The following is an 18,706-nucleotide window of genomic DNA, read 5'->3' on the forward strand; positions in this document are numbered from 1 at the left end:
CCCCCGCCCCCCCGTAACTCCACCTAACCATTGGGCACTAAGGGGCAATTTAGCCTGGCGAATTCACCTAACCTGCACATCTTAGGTCTGTGGGAGGAAACCGGAACACTCGGAGGAAACCCACGTAGACACTGAGAACCAAGGTCAGAATTAAACCCTGGTCCTTGGCGCTGTGAGGCAGCAGTGCTAATCACTGCCACCGTGCCACCATCATACTGAATATATAGGTCAGTGTAATGACTTTGGAACTGTTATATCCCAACTTTGCTTAATTTGATAAAGAGCATCGCAGATGTTTTGTAGATGTTTTTTTTCCTGTTGCAGAAAACATTCAACAGTTCCTTGACTCAACCAGACACACCATTGAAGAAATATATCAGAAGGGTGGAGTCATGTTGATTACCAGAACAAATTTTGGTGAATGGGAGGCAGTGTTGAATTCTTATAAATAGTATTTGATTTTGGTTGAATTGTAATTGAATCATATTTTATTGATAATTTTTATTATAAATACTTATTTCCATCACTGACTCAGAATTTCCATAATTCTATTTATAAAACATTGTGATGATCTCCACCTGAAACCAGTGATAAAATGTAGCTTAAAATTGCCTTTGCAAAGCATAAGAATGTACTGAAATTTAGAGAAAATCTTTTTCCTTAAAAGTGGAATTCACAAAGCTCCAAGCTCTCGTCGTTAAGAATTTTATTTTCAAAGAACAGGTATTTAACAGCATGTTAAACAATGTTAAAAATATGTTTATTTTAAAGTATGTTTTCATTGTTGTAAATTAATCTTAAACTGTCCTCTTAAGACTTAAAATATGCCTCTTTGCATGCTTGAGTTCATCAAATCTTTGGAAGGAAAGTATACTTTGTGGTTTTTCCTGGCGTTATTGTGGTCAGTTATACACGCCAGAATTCCTGTTGCTGGATTTTGTCATGCTAGGTCAGCTTCCCCACAGACTTGGGGCATCCTGGCTCTTCTGTGTGACTTGGTATTTACCACTGAATTAAAAGAAAATGATGTTTTGCTATTATGCTATTAATATACAAATGTAAATAATCCTGGAGAGGTAGATGCAAAATTACATAGGGTATGACGATCTGAAAAAATTATTTTCTGTTCTAAAGAACCAGATTAGTCTTGAGTCTGATCTTTATAGCAGTCTCTGACTGTAAATCCGTCATTATTTTTGACTTTTTGAAAGTCTGATGTAGCAACGATTCTATCAGAATAACTCAGACAATCAGGGTGTTACTTTTGTCTGTTAATTTTTGATGATCTCTACCAAATTGCATCATATAATTCACAGAATGTTGCGCAGTTGTGAAATGCAATTGTACTTTGCTGTTTGTTTTAAACAGAAACATACAGGAGGTGTTTAGTGCAAGTAGTTTAAGCACACATTTAGTTTCATTCTGTTCCTGGTAATTGAAAGCTTTTTCTTTTTTCAATTAAATTATCCAGTAATTTATATTAAGCCGCGTAAATAAAATGGGAACAAAGCTCCCAGCTTGGCATGCACTTGCAGAATAACCCTTGAGGTTTGAGCAGGATGTTCTTCCACTGGGGAATCCATCACCAAGACCAGCCTCACCTTAAGATGAGGTTGGACTTGGCCACAAATGTGTGTGCACGCACGCAAGTGTTTCAACAGGAATAGCTGGAATGCAATCTGCAGTGGGAACCCTGGCTTATTTCCCTCTCGCTAACCCCAATAAGAAGGCACAGACAACAGTCGTACTGCCCAACGACTGTCTTGGCAAAGATTAGACAATTCCGCACAGAGCCGAGATTGAACCTGGCTGTGTTCTGGTCTGTGTGGCTTAGATCTATACTAGACCTTGTAACAGAATCATTAGGAAATCCTTGCAGAATTTTCAAAGGGTCTCGGCTCTTGTAGCAGCATCAAGATAATCATAATGGTGCACATCTATTGTTTTCATTTTGAGTTGGTGAGGGGTCCTGTTGCAACAGAAATAACTAGAATAATAGATTTCTGGGCAGCACGGTGGCGCAGTGGGTTTCTCGGCCTCATGGCGCCGAGGTCCCAGGTTCGATCCCGGCTCTGGGACACTGTCCGTGTGGAGTTTGCACATTCTCGCCGTGTTTGCGTGGTTTTCGCCCCCACAACCCAAAAATGTGCAAGCTAGGTGGATTGGCCACACTAAATTGCCCCTTAATTGGAAAAAAATAATTGGGTACTCTAAATTTATAAAACAAAAAAGGATAATAGACTTCTGCATTACTGTGTTGGACCAACATACAAATTATGACTTTCTACGTTATTTGTCTTGGTAGCTAGTGGATAGTTTTGGAGATACTGACAACTTTAAAGGTAAACCCTAATAGCACAGACAGATTGTTAAATTCTTGCTAGAGTTCTCATTTGCACAACTTTCTGACTTATGAGACATTATAAGTGTTCAAAGTATTTTGCCTATTTAGACTAATAAGTGTTCACTAGTTGTATTCCATTCTAGGATGCTTTCGCTGTTTTAGCCTAACCTCGCACTCTCAATCTTGCCTTTTCGAATCCATTTAATTTGGTTTTAGTCCAGTCCCATCACTGAAACGAGCCTAGACAAAGAACCTGTATGAGTGTGGTTGTGAAGGTTTATCCCTCATTATCTCAACATTTTTCACAGCCTTTTCTAGTTGGTCACTCCATCTTTACTTGTTGCCTGTCCTCCGTGGTGAAACTTCAAAAAAATGCCTCTTTTAAATTTTCTTACCATCTATTCCGGTGAACCCAGCGCAGCTCTTCAGGTGGATTCATGATTTTATTTGGCTCAAGACGCCAACTTTCTCCCCATCCGTTGCACCCAATTCCCAATTTATTACTCTAGAACATAGGACATAGAACATACAGTGCAGAAGGAGGCCATTCGGCTCATCGGGTCTGCACCGACCCACTTAAGCCCTCAATTCCACCCTATCCCCGTAACCCCAATAACCCCTCCTAACCTTTTTGGTCACTAAAGGCAATTTATCATGGCCAATCCACCTAACCTGCACGTCTTTGGACTGTGGGAGAAAACAGGAGCACCCGGAAGAAACCCACGCAGACACGGGGAGAACATGCAGACTCTGCACAGGCAGTGACCCATTCAAGTGCTTACTGTGTCCGAAGTGATAGAGTGTCACTATGACCCTTTGCTTTACAAGAATCACAAAATTGTTTCAGCGCAGGCCATTTGGCCCATCATGGCTGCACAGGCTCTTCAGATGAGCAAATCCCTTTGTGTCATCCTCCTGCCTTTATCCCGTGGCCCTGCACATTCTTCATTTTCAGATAACAATTTATTTCCCTTTTGGAAACTTCAATTGAATCTGCTTCTGCCACACTCTCAAGCAGTGCATTCCAGACCTTAACCACTCATGACGTGAAAAAGTTTATTCTTATATCAATTTCGCTTCTTTTGCCAGTCACTTTAAACATGTGCCCTCACTCTCCAGCCTTCCATATTTGGGAAACGTTTCTCCCTATCTACTCTGTCCGGACTTTCAAAGCTCACATCCATTCCAAATCCAAGACCACATTTTCTCATCATTGAAACATTACCTCCTTGGTCTGTACTTTGCCCCAGTGGCACTGACATTCTCAGTCACCTCTTTGTGACTCAGGAATTGACCATTCTGACACCCTCCGAATTGATATCAGATGCTCCACGCCCCGTTTAACCTCCAAATGAACCAAAACGTCAGCTTTTGCAAGCCGGTCCAAACGAGAAGAATTCTTTTCTCGGAGGGTCGTGAGTCTTTGGAACTCTCATCCTCAAAAGGTGCTAGAAACAGTCTGAATATTTTTACGGCAGAGGTAGGTTGAATCTTGCAAAGCAAAGGGGATAAAAGGTGGGAATGTGGAGAGATGAGATTGTAATCAGATCAGCCTATGATCTTTTATTGAATAGCAGAGCAGGCTCGAAGGGCCAAGTGGCCTACTCCTGCTCCAAATTCATACGTTCGTGTCTTCGTAAACCATGCTAATGTATCTGTTCTGCACTCAGCAACCTCTACTGCCTGGATTCATTTAAGAATCCTCATCCGTACTTAACAAATTTCTCCATGGTGTTTCTGAATTCAAAAATCCTCCAACAACCCTATTTCCTAACTCACATCCTCCATTCTTCAGCGCCTGAACTACTACGATCCATCTACTTGTCCTGCACTGGTGATTCCTGTTCCTACTCGTAGCCACTCCTACCAAGAGATCTGCTGTCATGGTATGTCACACTTCTTTGCCTTGCACCATCGTCACGGCAACTGCTCTGTAACATCCATCATCCAACTACACCTAGGTAAACCCCTCTTTCTGCTGCCCTCCAATTTGTCCGCGCGAAGAGATCTCTGTAGCTTTTCAACTCTGATCAAATGGTGAAATACTGACATTTTCTTATCTGGATGTCACTTTTTAGAGTTCCATTTGCGCTTGCATTTTCAAGCACACGCAGAAATAATTGAGAGTGATTGAAGGCGCTAGCGCCAGCGCCGCTCCCGACGGCCCCGGGGAGATACTCGGGAAGTCCGGTAGTAATAGCTTTGTTGAGAATTTGGGGGCAGTTTCGACAGCACTTCAGATTGGGGGCAGGGTCAAGGGAAATGCCGATTCGGGGGAACCATCGATTTGAGCCAGGGAAGTGGAATGAAAATTTTTGGAGATGGGAGGAGAAAGGAATTAGGACACTAAAAGATTTGTTTCTTGGGGGTCCTTTTGCGGAATTGAAGGAGCTGTGAACGAAGTATAGGCTGGAGCAGGGGGAAATATTTAGATACATGCAGGTTCGAGACTTTGCCAGAATGGAGATACAGAGCTTCCCAGTAGAGCCGGCCTCCACATTGCTGGAAGAGGTGCTGACGACAGGGGGACTGGAGAAGGGGGTAGCATTGGCTGTTTACGGGGCTATTTTGGAGGAGGAGAAGGTGCTGCTAGAAGGGATCAAGGCAAAGTGGGAGGAAGAGTTGGGAGAGGGTATGGAGGAGGGGTTCTGGTGTGAGGTGCTCCGGAGGGTGAACGCCTCCACCTCGTGCGCGAGGTTGGTGCTGATACAGTTGAAGGTGGTTTATAGAGCGCACCTTACAAGGGCGAGGATGAGCCGGCTCTTTGAGGGGATAGAAGATGTGTGTGAACATTGCGTGGCGGGCTCCGCAAACCACGTTCATATATTTTGGTCCTGTCCAAAGCTGGAGGATTACTGGCAGGAGCTGTTTCGGGTAATCTCTAAAGTGGTGCGCGTGAAACTGGACCCGGGCCCTCGGGAGGCCATATTCGGGGTGTCGGACCAGCCGGGGCTGGAAACAGCCGCGGAGACAGATGTTGTAGCCTTCGCCTCGTTGATCGCCCGAAGGCGGATACTGTTTGGGTGGAGATCAACCTCTCCACCCTGTGCCCTGGCGTGGTGGGGGACCTGCTGGAATTCTTGATCCTTGAAAAGGTCAAATTTGAACTGAGGGGAAGGATGGAGGGGTTCTACAAATCGTGGGCGTTATTCATTGTGCACTTTTGAGAATTGGATCACATCGAACATTAGGGGGGTTGGGAACTGGGAGGGTTGGGGGAGAAGGACTGTATGTGTTAATAGGGACTATGCATGATTCCTGATTCCTTTTTGTCATTTGTTTATGTTAACATGCGGGCTAATGTTTGGGGGTTTGGTGGGAGGATGGGATCGTTGTTATTGATATGGGGATTGACACGACATTCGTTACTGATTATTGTTTATTGTTGGGTGTAAATTTGGGAGAAAATGTGAAAAAGGAGGAGAATTAAAAAAATATTTTAATAAAAAGAAATAATTGAGGGTGGGACAGTTGAGCAACAATGACGAATGTTCAGGGAGATATTAAACACCTCTCAATTAAAGCATATTCCTGAGAGGAAGAGGAGTTGTAAAAGGGAGAAAAACGTTCCATAGCTAAACAAGGAAGTCAAAGAGGACATAAAGGCAAAGGCACACCATAGTGCAAAGCTGGAGGATTGGGAGAACTTGAGGTCAGCAAAAAGCTACTAAAAATAGAATCAATAAAGCTAAGATGAACTATGAAAGGAAACTAGCAGAAAACATAAACACTGATACCAAGAGCTTCCATCAGTACATAAAGAGGGAGAGAATAGCTAAGGTAAATGTTGGCCCTTTAGAGGGTGATACTGGTGAGGTAATAATGGGGAGCACTGAACCAATATTTTGCCTGTCTTCATGGTAGAGGATAATAATACAATTTCCAAGAACTGCAGTTAATACAGAGTAACTTAGTGCAATAACCAACATTAGGGAGAAGGTATTGAATAAACTAATGGAACTAAAGGCAGATACGTCTCCAGGACTTGATGGCCTATGGTATTAAAGGAGGTGGCAGCAGAGAAAGTGGATGCATTGGTTATGATATTTCAAAATTCCCTGGATTCTGGAAAAGTCCCGGTGGGTTGGCAGCACGCTAACATAACTCCCCTATTCAAAAAAGGAGAGAGGCAAAAAGTAAGAAACTAACGGTTAGCTTGACCTCTGTGGTGGGGAAGTTGCTGGAATCAGTCATTAAGAAGGAGATAACTAAACATTTGGAATGGCAAATCTAAATCCACCATTGTCAGCATGGTTTTATGAAGGGAAAATCATGCTTGACAAACTTGCTTGAGTTCTTTGAGGATGTAACTAGCAAGGTGGATAATGGGGTGCCTGTGGATGTGGTATATCTAGACTTCCAGAAGGCTTTTGACAAGGTGCTGCATAAAGGTTTGATCCAGAAGGTGAGATCACAGGGGTATTGGGATAGAATACTAGATTGGATTGAGGATTGGCTGACTGACAGAAAGCAGAGGATCGGGTTAAATGGGTCCTTCACTGGCAGGCAAACTTTAACTAGTGGGGTGTCGCAGGGTTCAGTCCTCAGACCTCAACTGTTTACAATCTATATAAATGATTTGTAAGCAAGGACAGAGTGTAACATAGCAATTTGCAGTTGATACTAAAATAGGTGGGAAAGCAGGCAGTGAAGAGATACAGGGCTGGATTCTCCGATCGCCAAAATAGTGTTGAGCAATTTGCCGGAGAATCCACTTTTGCGCTGGAATCGGGGGCGGCACCGTTTTTGCGATGCTCCGCCCCCTCAAAAGCGGCATACTAGAGGAATACGCCTCACGCCATCGGAACGGTCTCAGGACATCACCTGAGGCCCTCCCCCGATGGGCCGAGGCCCTGATGATGTGGGCCACGTGTCCTCCACTTTCGGGGACCTCGCGGGGCGGCTGCGGACCGTGTCCAGCGCCGCCACAGTCGGGGGGCGGGGGTGGGGTGGGGTGTCTCTTTCCGCTGGCAGGAGGGACTTCGGCGGGGACAGTTGGGGGTGGTCCAGGGGTGGTGAGGGGGGTTACGGGGGGGACACTTTTTGGCAGGCTGGGTCTGTGTGCGGCCGCCGCTGTGCGCATGCGCGGCCACGGACCAGGCCATCCTGCAGCCGTATCCGCAGGTAAAGCCAGGGCTTCACGCTTCATGGCTGCTTGCCCCCCACCGGGCGGAGGATCGGTGCGGGGGCAACGCCATCTTTCTGGTCGTAAGACCAGGCGGATCCAGCGGACCTTGCCACAAGATCGGAGAATCCAGCCCACAGATTTTACAGCCAGATATAGATAGGCTAGGATACTGGGCCAGACTTTGGCAGATGGAATTTATTGTGGATAAGTGTGAGGTTATCCATTTTAGCCAAAAAAATAGATAGACAAATTATTATCTAAATGGAAAGCAAATACAAAATGTGTCTGGGCAGCGGGATCTGGCTGTCATTCTTCTTGAATCACAGAAAGTCTGTATGCAGGTACAAAATGTAATAAGAAAGGCAAATGGAATTTGCATTTAATTCAAAAGGACTGGAGTATAGAAGTTTTTTTTTCAAAGTACCCAATTCTTTTTTTTCCAATTAAGGGGCACAAAGGCAGATATCTCTTTAGCCCTAGGCGTTAAAGGAACCTGCAGTTACCCCTTTAACAAATAAATTTTCAAAAGGTATTTTATTACAAACGTGTATCAAAACAGGTTACAGTGAACAAACACCCCGGGAAACATACTTCCCAACAATCAACTATACAGTCTGTATGGATTTTTTCCCTTCTTCACCCTCCCCACCCCCACGATGAACAGCCCCTCAAACACTGTCACAAACATCCCCCACCTTTCCTCAAACCCCCCTGAAGAACCCCTTAACTCATACTTTATCTTCTCTAATCGCAGGAAGTCGTATAGGTCGTACACCTCTCACACTCACCTGCTACCCCCTGAAAGAACCCACTCATTTTCGCCCGAGTCATGTGCCACCTTAAACTGTATCAGGCTCACCCTTGCACATGAGGAGGTCCCATTTACCCTATGCAGTGCCTCACTCCATGCTCTCCAATTGATCACCCCTCCCAACACGAGACACTACCTATCCTATCGATAACGTCCTCCAACCTGGGAATCGGATGCGAATCCATTTTGGTGATTGCCTTGACCTTCCGGTAGTCTATACAGAACTGGGTCATCCCATCTGGCTTAGGTACTAACATGACCGGCGAACTCCACTCTTACTTGGCTCAATTAAATGATTCTCCAACATTTATTGAATTTCCGCTAGTTTCTGTGGGTAAGTCGATATGGATGCTGTTTTATCTGGTTGGAGTCACCTACGTCTACATCATGTTCAGTTAATGTAGTGTTCTCCGGTGTGTCCCCAGAAATATTTTTATGCTTTTGCATTATCCTTATGAGATCTTTTTGTTGCTCTTCTAAGTAGGCAAACTGTTTTGAGTATTACCCTATTTGCCAGTTGTACCAGAGGATGTTAGCGTGCCCACATTTTCATTCTTGTTCCTAAAATCTTTAAATGCTCTTGGGCTACCTGACTAGTTCCTGTGAGTCTTTCCAGACCAGTGGACACACAATCCAACATTGAGGATTAGTCTTTTTGTTTTAGAAACTTCTCTTTCATCAACTTTAACAGACCTCGTATTTCATGGTCATAGACCAATTCAAATGGGCTAAACCCAGTAGATTCGTTCAGAGAATCCCTGAATGCAAATAGTAAAAAAACAATCTCTTGTCCCAATCTCTTGGATAGTCATGGTAATAGGCATTAATAATGGTGTTGAGAGTCTGATGATATCTCTCCAAAACTCCCTGAGTTTGTGGAATTTAGGCGACTTTAGTTACTTGATACCTAAACTATGAATTATGCTCTAAAACGTTTTAGACATAAAGTTAGAGCCCTGGTCAGATTGTACTTCTAAAGGTAGGCCACAGCGTGTGAAGACCTACGTCAACTTTTCCACTACTACCTTTGCTGCAGTAGGGGATTTTCACAGTAACTTCATTGCAGCGTTAATGTAAGCCTACTTGTGACAATAAATATTATTAAAAATTGTGAAATAAATAAAATTAAAAATTGCAGCATGGTGGCGCAGTGGGTTAGCCCTGTTGCCTCACGGCACCAAGGTCCCAGGATCGATCGCGGCTCTGGGTCACTGTCCGTGTGGAGTTTGCACATTCTCCCCGTGTTTGCATGGGTTTCGGCCCCACAACCCAAAGATGTGCAGGGTAGGTGGATTGGCCACGCTAAATTGCCCCTTAATTGGAAAAAATGAATTGGGTACTCTAAATTTATTTTTTTTAAATTGAAAATTGTTCTTAAATGTATGCTACTGGGAATTTGGTGGTCATATCCATGACCGTAAGAATGTACCGATGCCCTGCCTTTGCTTTAGTCGATGATCCTACAAAATCTACCAATTCCCGACTGAATGGTTCTTCAAACACTAGTAAGTGTTTCAAAGGTATTTGTCTGATCACATGTTGTGGTTGACCTATTACCTGACAGTTATGACATGTTCTACAGAATTACACTACATCCTTATGCAGTCCTGGCCAGGAGAAATGCTTGTTGAATGATACCTGAGTTTTCCGAATTCCCATATGCCCTGCCATTGGTATCTCATGTGCCACCCGCAGTATTTCTGTACAATATTTGGGCGGTATCACTACCCGATGAACAACCACCGATTCCTCGTCTGCAGGCCTATGAGGATGTCTCCACTTCCTCATCAGTATTCCTTCTTAACTTAATAGCACTCTGGAACTCCCTCAGCCTCAACTTTTGTGGGAGCTGACAGTGCTAATCTATGTTACTCTGGGTCTGCCTCCTGGGCATCAATTAATAAAGTCCTACCAAAAACATCCTTCGAAGTATCCCCATCTTAGAGGATTGTTTTGGCTAGTCTACCATATGATCGTGGTGTGACTTTCATTTCTGGAGATGAACTTTGTTTAGCCATTGCCCTGGTCAGCAAACATGATGGAAAAATATCTGGACACTGTTCCTGTAACTGTTCTGTCTTCTTATCTTCCCTTGGACGTTCTGTAATCATGGGTGAAGCTATAACCTTCACACCCGCCAAATCATTCCCCCAAAAGAAATCTACTCCGTCTACTGGTAATTTCTTAACCACTCCGACAACTACTGGACCTGGTAATAAATCACATTCCAATTGTAATTTATACAAGGGAACTGGGATATAATCTCCACTTATCCCTTTCACCTCAGCTTTCATTGAACTCTCTGGATAGAAAACCAAATCCCTCTCCAGTTAGAGAGTTTAGATAGCAGCTGTGTCCCTTAAAATAGTTATGGGTTTGGCTACATCATTGGATGAAAGTGGGGTGATCTTCCCCTTAGACAAAACCTTGCATATTTCCCATCTGCCTCATTTGCCACCTGCTCCCACAACAGTGTTTACCTCAGGTTTTCTAGCTCTTTCTAGAGCGACAGTCTGCCCTGTAGTATTATCCACTTTTATTCCCTTTTCAGAATCCTCCTTATGAACCCCAACAAGTCCCATGGCTTTCCTCGCAACTCCCAACATGTTGAACAAACGTGTCCCACTTTATTGCAATGGCAACACTTAGGTCTTTGAGTCCCACCCCCACCCTCAGTACCTTCCTTCCTGGTCTGAGGAGGGGATCTCTGAGTATTCCCAGCTATCCATTCCTTACCTTGGCTACCTGCCTTCCTTTCATTCTCCCACTTACTATCCTTTCAAAAATATGGGGGTGACGGAACAAAAGCTTGAATTTATTGATCAGCTCATAATCACCAGCCATTATTGCTGCTTGTCTGGCAGTTATAATCCTTTAGTCTTCAACATAGGTTCTTATCAATGAAGGTAGCGAATATTTAACTTCTTCCAAGAGAATGATTTTTCTCAGCGCTCCAGAGGTAGTTTAACTTCAAATGCATGTACCCACCTATTAAAATTGTTCTGCTTTCGGGTGGCACTGTGCCGCAGTAGTTAGCACGGCTGTCTCACTGCGTGGGCCCGGGTCACTGGTCATGTGGAGTTTGCACATTCTCCCTGTGTCTATGGGTCTCAGCCCCACAACCCAAAGATGTGCAGAGTAGGTGCATTGGCAATGCTAAATTGCCCTTAATTGGAAAAAAAATTGTTCTGTGTAATCCTTCAAATTCAAAATAAGTCTGTCCCGGCTGTTGCCTTAAATTCTGAAACCTATGCCTATATGTCTCCGGAACTAATTCATATGCACCCAAGAATAGTCTTTGTTACTCGGTGTAATCCTTCAACACCCCCTCTGACAGGGAAGTATAAACCTCCTGCGCCTGCCCCATCAGTTTACTTTGCATGGATAATGTCGACTTTTCCTTTGGCCACCCCATTTGAGTTGCTATTTTCTCAAATGCCATGAAGAATGTCTCTATGACCTTTTCTTCAAATTTTGGAAGGGCCTGTACATGTTTAAATATGTAACCCCTAGGATTTGGACTGGGAAGGGTTACTCCTCCCTTTTGACGTTCCTCAATCTCTGTCTTTAACTCCAACATTTCTCTTTTCCCTTCTCTTGCTCAGCTTTCCATTTCCACATCAAGTTTCCACATTTCAAATGCTCTTTGTTTATATTTTTCCCCACATCTTCATTTCTTTTCATTCCCTCTCTTTCTCAAACTGCAACTAAATTCTCCCAGATTGGGTTCCCCGCCATAAAGTGCTTCGGATGCTACACTACCTGGACTACTTGCTCGTGGACTTGCCTGTGTTTTTAACAGACCCAAATACTCAACTAATTTATTTCATACCTCTGCCTTCCCAGCTTTAACCTGCACCTCTACTTTTAATTCACTTGCCAATTCAATTAACTTGTCTTTTCGAAGTGCTTGTAATTAAACCAAAGACACGTCCTTCACCCGAAGGAAGACTTTAGCAGCTTCCAGAGCCACCCTATTATGCTAGTAGAAACCTGGTGCCTCTTTAATGTATACTGTATCCCAAATCGTCGCTGTCTATTGTTCCAAAGATCCCGGATGAGCCCCCAAATTATGTCACAACACCCTGGGATAGTCCACAGTCAATTCCAGCTCCACTTGACCCGGAATCACAACACAGCTAAAATTAGATTTTCCGAGATTTCAATAAAATTAAAATACCCGAGGTCCTTGTTTGAACCTAATAAACTACAGTCACCAGGTTTGTAACTTTAAAACACAAGTAACCTTTTATTATGTACAGTATTATAATTAAACAGACCGAAAATGTAACAATCTACTACCCCTTTCTCAACCCCCCCTTTCCTAACTCGACCCACTCTCTATACACACACTGACAAACAACAGAGGGAAAGGGTGGTGGAAAGAGAAATAAAAACAAAAGGATATGGATCTTTACACTGGGATCACTTTAGTCAATATCTTTCTGATGTTCAGGCTTTCATTTTGGTACTTCTTCCTTCTAGGCTTGAGATGATTTTCTCTGGCAAGTTTGTCTATTTTCTCTGCAGGCTAAGCATCATTTCAGGTTTACAGCAAAGGATGTGCCAGGTGCTCACTACTTTCAGAACAATAGAGCAGTTCTTTCACTTCAACAAGCAGGAGAGAGAGAGTTCCTTTCACTTCCAAGGTGTAAACATTTCTGCTCATTTCTCTGAGGAAGCATCATGCAGCAACCAATCACTGACTGTTGTCAGGCAGAATGCTGTCCCTGGCCAACCCACCGGTTTCTAGTTAACCAATCAAACCTATTCCCTCCAAAGCTAGTTCCTAAGGTCAACTCGATGCCAAAGGGGTTGGCTTCTCCTCTCTAAAATACAAAACCTGGGAACACAATGTCCTGGTGGGCAGGCGTTTTGTGTCTTTGAATCTTTTGTTTAAAGGCACATCCGTATTAGGCGTCCACGGACCAAAATAATAAAATAAAAGAATTGACACAAAGGAAATAAACAAGGAAGGACTCTTACAATATGTGGAAGTTTTAGCATGTGTTTTAGCATCCATATTTCAAAGCCTTCCATTTTCTTCCACAGATCTTTATGTATTGTCCAGTTTTATGAGGATTACAGGAAAGTGGCTAGAATGCAACATATATTAATTTATTTTATTTTCTCTTGTTATATGTTTGATTTTTCTTGTTAACACATCCTCCATCTTCACAAAATTATTTCTGGCTATCCCTCTCCTCCTACTTTGGCATCACATCTACCATCTTCGTTTATCATTTGTCTGAAGTAGACAAACTTATCTACTGTACCATGTGTGTCACCATCCATTTTAATCTTCACTCTAGTTCCTTGTATCTGCTGTCATCTTTGGCTTTATGGATTTTATTTATCCTCCAAACCTACCTCCTTGATTTCCATCTTTGGTCACCTACCCTGCATGATTTGTGAAGCATCTAGGGCGTTTTTTTTTTATTGCTACATTCTATGCTGCTGTGTAAGTACAAGTTATTGTGTAATGACCTTGTGAGAAATAAACAGATTCTTAAACCAGAGCCATAGCATCATTGTATTCCATGCTAACTATCTTTTCCATGGAATTCCAGAAAGGTGAAACGTCAGGAACAAATAAACCCAGAGGTAGACCAAGAAAAAGGGTAAGCAATTTGTTTCCCCCGTGAAAAACATCGCTTCACTAACTGTGTTTGCTACTTTTTTGCTCCTTTTCACCAGTTTAAATCTTGCTTTGCCTGCTTTAGCGATATAGTTGTTTCAAAGACTTGCAAATCACTATTGCAGCTCCAAAACATTTATTTCCCATTCACTCCAGTATTCTGCATAAACAAAATACACATTGTAAGACGCTACCTATCGTACAAAGCCAGATTTCTTTTGATATGAAACTTTGTGTGTTATGTCATGTCTGCTTTGCTTAACCCAAAGAAAATATGGAAGCAATAACTAGCAATGCATTTAAAGCAACTGATTCAATTGCCCAATCTTTCTTCTGATTTATTTTGTTCTTTTTTTTATATCTACTAACCTGTTGCTTTTATGTTAAATGTAACCATTTGCTTTTTGAGTGCACTGATTTTTGTATGAAGGAATTATGGCTACCAGTGTCAATTACGAGTCTGTGACACGTGCTCACACTTCTGGAGTGAGCCGTTGGTGATGCCGTTAACAGTGTGCAGGAAGGACCTGCTGGAAGTGTGCAGAGTAAGCAGATTGCAATGCCAGTCCTTCCTGCTGCTGAATGCAGGTTCAGGTGTGGGTGCCAGTGCAATGCAGGCATCCAATCAGAATTACATGCTGATCGACATTGCAATCTGCGACGTTTCCAACATCTCCCAGTTCATTGTCCACTGTTGCATAAGGAAGATCATCGAGGTTCTGTATTTCAAATGTGCAGAATATATTTCATTCTCTCTTGCCAGAGAGAAGCAGGCAGAATGAGTACATCACGTCATGAGGGTGAATACATCAGTCCATGGTAGAGGGTGCCACTGACTACACTTTGTGGACGCTGCATGTCAACACTGAGAGGAGCCACAACCAGAAAGGATTCCACTCCCTCAATGTCCAGCGGGTGTATGACGATGAACAGTGTATCATGCCAGATAATGCCTGGTATCCTGGCAGATTCATGATGCCTTTATTCTGCGACATTCCACATTGTCATTTGTATTGAGCCAGGTGGTTACTGGATGGTGAGGGCTATGTTTTGATGACAAAGTTAACGGAACTGACACTAAACTTGCACAAACTTAATCCCCCGCTGAGGCATGCAGCTACTCATCAGCATGTTCATTGCGGTCTGCGTGCAGTTATTGTGCAAATTAGCAGGCAGCATGATGTTGCAGGGCTGACTTCATCAGAGGCAAATTCTGCACCATGATACCAGTGCATGTTTTCAGAAGCTGGACAGATTAATCCCATCAACCCAAATCTAATGGATGTTAAACTCCCTGCAAATAAATTAATTTTAATGCCAACGCTGAATGGAAACTAAGAGCCACTGGGACATAGTTTATCTACATTCTCGGTTTGGTGCCTTTTGCAAATTTTACCAAGTTATTATCGCTACCATAGTAACTTCCACCAGTTGAAATTAAATATTAGATGAAGATGGTTTTTTTTCTTCTTTCAATGAATATGCAGCCTACATAGCTGCCAAATCAGTTGCTTCCACTCTGAACCATGGTGGGTTTCAAAGACACGGAAGTGAGGATTGATTCAAAATTTAATGATTGAGGACACAATGAGCGGGATTCTCCGCCCCGCCGTGCCATATTTCTGTCCCGACCGACCGGAGGGATTCTCCGTTATGTCAGCCGGTCAATGGGGTTTCCCATTGTGGGGCAGCCCCACGCCGTCGAGAAACCCCCGGGCGCAGGCATAACGGAGAATCATGTCAGCGGAGAATCCCGGCCAATGTATTGTTACCAAGTATTTAGTAAATATCACGGTCCCGGGCCAGACTCATTGGGGTTTCCCAGGGGACCGGGGCCCCCAGCTGCATGCCATAGAATCATAGAATTTACAGTGCAGAAGGAGGCCATTCGGCCCATCGAGTCTGCAACGGCCCTTGGAAAGGGCACCCTAATTAAGCCCACACCTCCACTCTGACCCCGTAATCCAGTAACCCCACCTAACCTTTCATGGACACTTCAGGACAATTTAACATGGCCAGTCCACCTAACCTGCACATCTTTGGACTGTGGGAGAAAAGCAAAGCACCAGAGCAACCAGAAGAAACCCATACAGACATGGAGAGAACGTGCAGACTCCGCACAGACGGTGACCCAAGCCGGGAATCGAACCTGGGACCCTGGAACTGTGAAGCAACTGTGCTAACCACTGTGCTACATGCTGCCCTGGCAATGCTGGTGCCACCTGGGCACCCTGACAGTGTTGGCACAGCACTGCGAAGGTGCCAAGCAGGTTTCCCGGTGTGGGTGTTGGTGTTGTGGGGAGGTGGGTGGGGGGGGGGGGGGGGGGGGGGGGGGGGGGGGGGTGGTTGGGGGGGGGGTGGAGTCGGGGATTGGTTTCGGGGGGCCCTGAGATCAGGATGCCATTTTAAAATGGCATCCCCTAGCTCTTGCTAAAATGGGGAGTTCTGACGAGCGGAGCTCCCCACAATACAAAATTGAGCTATGTGCGGCCTTGGCTGCCTGTTCCCCGTTCTTGTTCCCCGTTAAGGGCCCCTTTCTCAATGCGAGTCGTGTTGAACAGCAAAGTGTTTCTGGGCACCGCGAGTGCTGGGAAACATGCAGCTAAACACACAAACTAGGAAACTTTGTTCCCTTTTGGGAGAATCGCGCCCTGTGTTCTCTCGTCGGAGGTGAATTGGAACTGAAATCAGGAAGCAATTCAGTATTCCTCGGCGTGCAATTTTATGCATGGCAAGGAATACAAGGGAATCCCGCTATCGAGCTGCCATTTTGAGTGGCGGCCCGATAACAAGGCCCCTCGGCTGGTCACTTCCCCCCCCCCCTCACAGAGACCCCTTGATCCCCAAGATAGGAAGACCCTTCACCCTCACAGAGATCCCTAGATAGGGAGACCACCCCAACAGGGATCCCCTAGGTCGGAAGGCCACCCCCTCCCCCACAGATGCATAGATTGGGAGATATCCCCCACAGCTGTCCCGTGGATAGGGAGACCCCCACAGAGACCCTCATGATAGGGAGATTCCCCCACAGATACCCCCTAGATAGGGAAACCCCCCCATAGACCCCCTGGATAGGGGGATCCACCCTAAGGCCCCCTGATTAGGGGTATCCCCACAGAGACTTCCTAATTAGTGGGCCCCCGATAGTCTTTACAAAGGGACCCTCACAGAGACCCCCTTAATAAAGGGACCCTCACATAGATCCCCTTAATAAAGGGACCCCCCCTCCACAGATACCCCCTAACTAAAGGGACCCCCCAAAGACCCCCTGAATAAATGAACCTCTCCCGGTGACTCCCAAAGGGACCCCCCCCAAGGGACCCCCTATCCAATGGGACCCCCCACAGAGACCTCCAAAGACCTCCTGAATAAATGAACCTCCCCGAAGACTCCCAATGGGACTCCCCCCCCCCCCCCCCCCCCCCACCGAGACCTGCTATCTAAAGCAACCCCCCTTCACAGACCCGCTAACTAAAGGAACCCCTCCCCCACAGACCCTCAGAAAAGAGCCCCCTGTCTTGATGTTAGAGAGCAGTCCAGACAGGGGCAGTGAAAAAAACTACTGTTGCAACACTCACCTGGGCATAGTACATGCTGGCTCAGACAGAGAAAGCACCACGTGTCTATTCCTGGACTGTGAAAAGCAGTGACTTGTGTTTAAAACCCTCGGATCCTTTAGCTGCAAGCCATTCATTCATTTCTCCTGTGTGCTCTGATTGACAGCTTCTAGAAACACTGGTGTCAGCCTTGCCGGCATCGCGGGGCGGAGAATCCTGCCTAATAAAGCTGAAATTTCGACATTCATCACACAAAGCAGATGAGCTCACAACAACAGTAATTCAAATGGAGCCGTTATGTAATAAAATGTCACATGCAAGATGCTTCATAGGAGCATGATAAAACAAAATGTGACATCAATCCACATCAGGAGGCATTAGGTAAGGTGACCAAAACTTCAATCAAAGCAGCAACTTTGAAGGAGTGTCTTAGAGATGTAAAGTGAGGGTGATAGGAGACATGTAAGAAAAATATCCCAGAGCTGAGAGTTTAGGCAACTGAAGGCACAGCCACCAATGGTGGTGCGATTAAAATTGGGGATGCTCAGGAGACCAGAGTTAGAGGAGTACAGATATTTCGGAGGGTTGGAGGAGAGGAGATTATAGAGGTAGGGAGGGGGCGTGGCCAAGGAGAGATTAAAAAACTAGAAGAGGGTAGAAAAAAAATTCTATCTCGCCCAGCAGTGATCTAAAAACAGATGCTGACAAGCAGATGGTAGATTTGCTATGTGTCAGTTTTTCACATCCCACCTGATTTATCTTGCATTGGCTTCAAAATTGAAATGCAAGTCTGTTTCAATGTTGAGGTCCAGCCTCTTTGTCATGAATTTCAGGATTTTTTTCTCTAACGTGGAATGCAAAAGCCTTGAAGATGAAAGAGTGCCGACTACCAGTAATATTGATTGTCGGGCAGTGCCTATTGGAAAAGCACCTGCACTGAACTGACTCGATGACGAACCCTGTTGACTTTGAAGACAAGGAGTTAGGGTCATCGGTAAACTTCCTCCCTCACTTTATGCAGTGGCCCCTTCTTCGAGAGGATGTCAAGGAACCTTTTGACCATTAATGTATGTGATTAAGGTGAAACAGTTTAATACAGCTGAACGTTTCAATTACAGAAGGAGAGACAGGAAAAGGAAAACTAAGATTTGACGAATAAAATAAATTAATGAGTGACTCGGAGAAGACTTCATTTTGATGCAACTGCAATTTAACAAAAATGTGAAAA

General features: G+C 44.5%; 1 protein-coding gene across 2 annotated transcripts in view; it reads left to right on the forward strand.

The window, feature by feature from the left end:
- The window catches only part of hmga1a (high mobility group AT-hook 1a), a 182,233-nt gene that overhangs the window by 98,053 nt on the left and 65,474 nt on the right, over positions 1 to 18,706 (forward strand). Inside the window, exon 5 of one of the 2 annotated variants that reach the window (XM_072480379.1) lies at positions 13,854 to 13,904. The exons of the other annotated variant lie outside the window; for it this stretch is intronic. Coding sequence (XP_072336480.1) covers positions 13,854 to 13,904 — 51 coding nt within the window. The remainder of the gene's footprint in view (positions 1 to 13,853; positions 13,905 to 18,706) is intronic. 2 annotated transcript variants of the gene reach the window in all.

The sequence above is a fragment of the Scyliorhinus torazame genome, chromosome 17 (genome assembly GCF_047496885.1).
Source record: "Scyliorhinus torazame isolate Kashiwa2021f chromosome 17, sScyTor2.1, whole genome shotgun sequence".
NCBI lineage: Eukaryota > Metazoa > Chordata > Chondrichthyes > Carcharhiniformes > Scyliorhinidae > Scyliorhinus > Scyliorhinus torazame.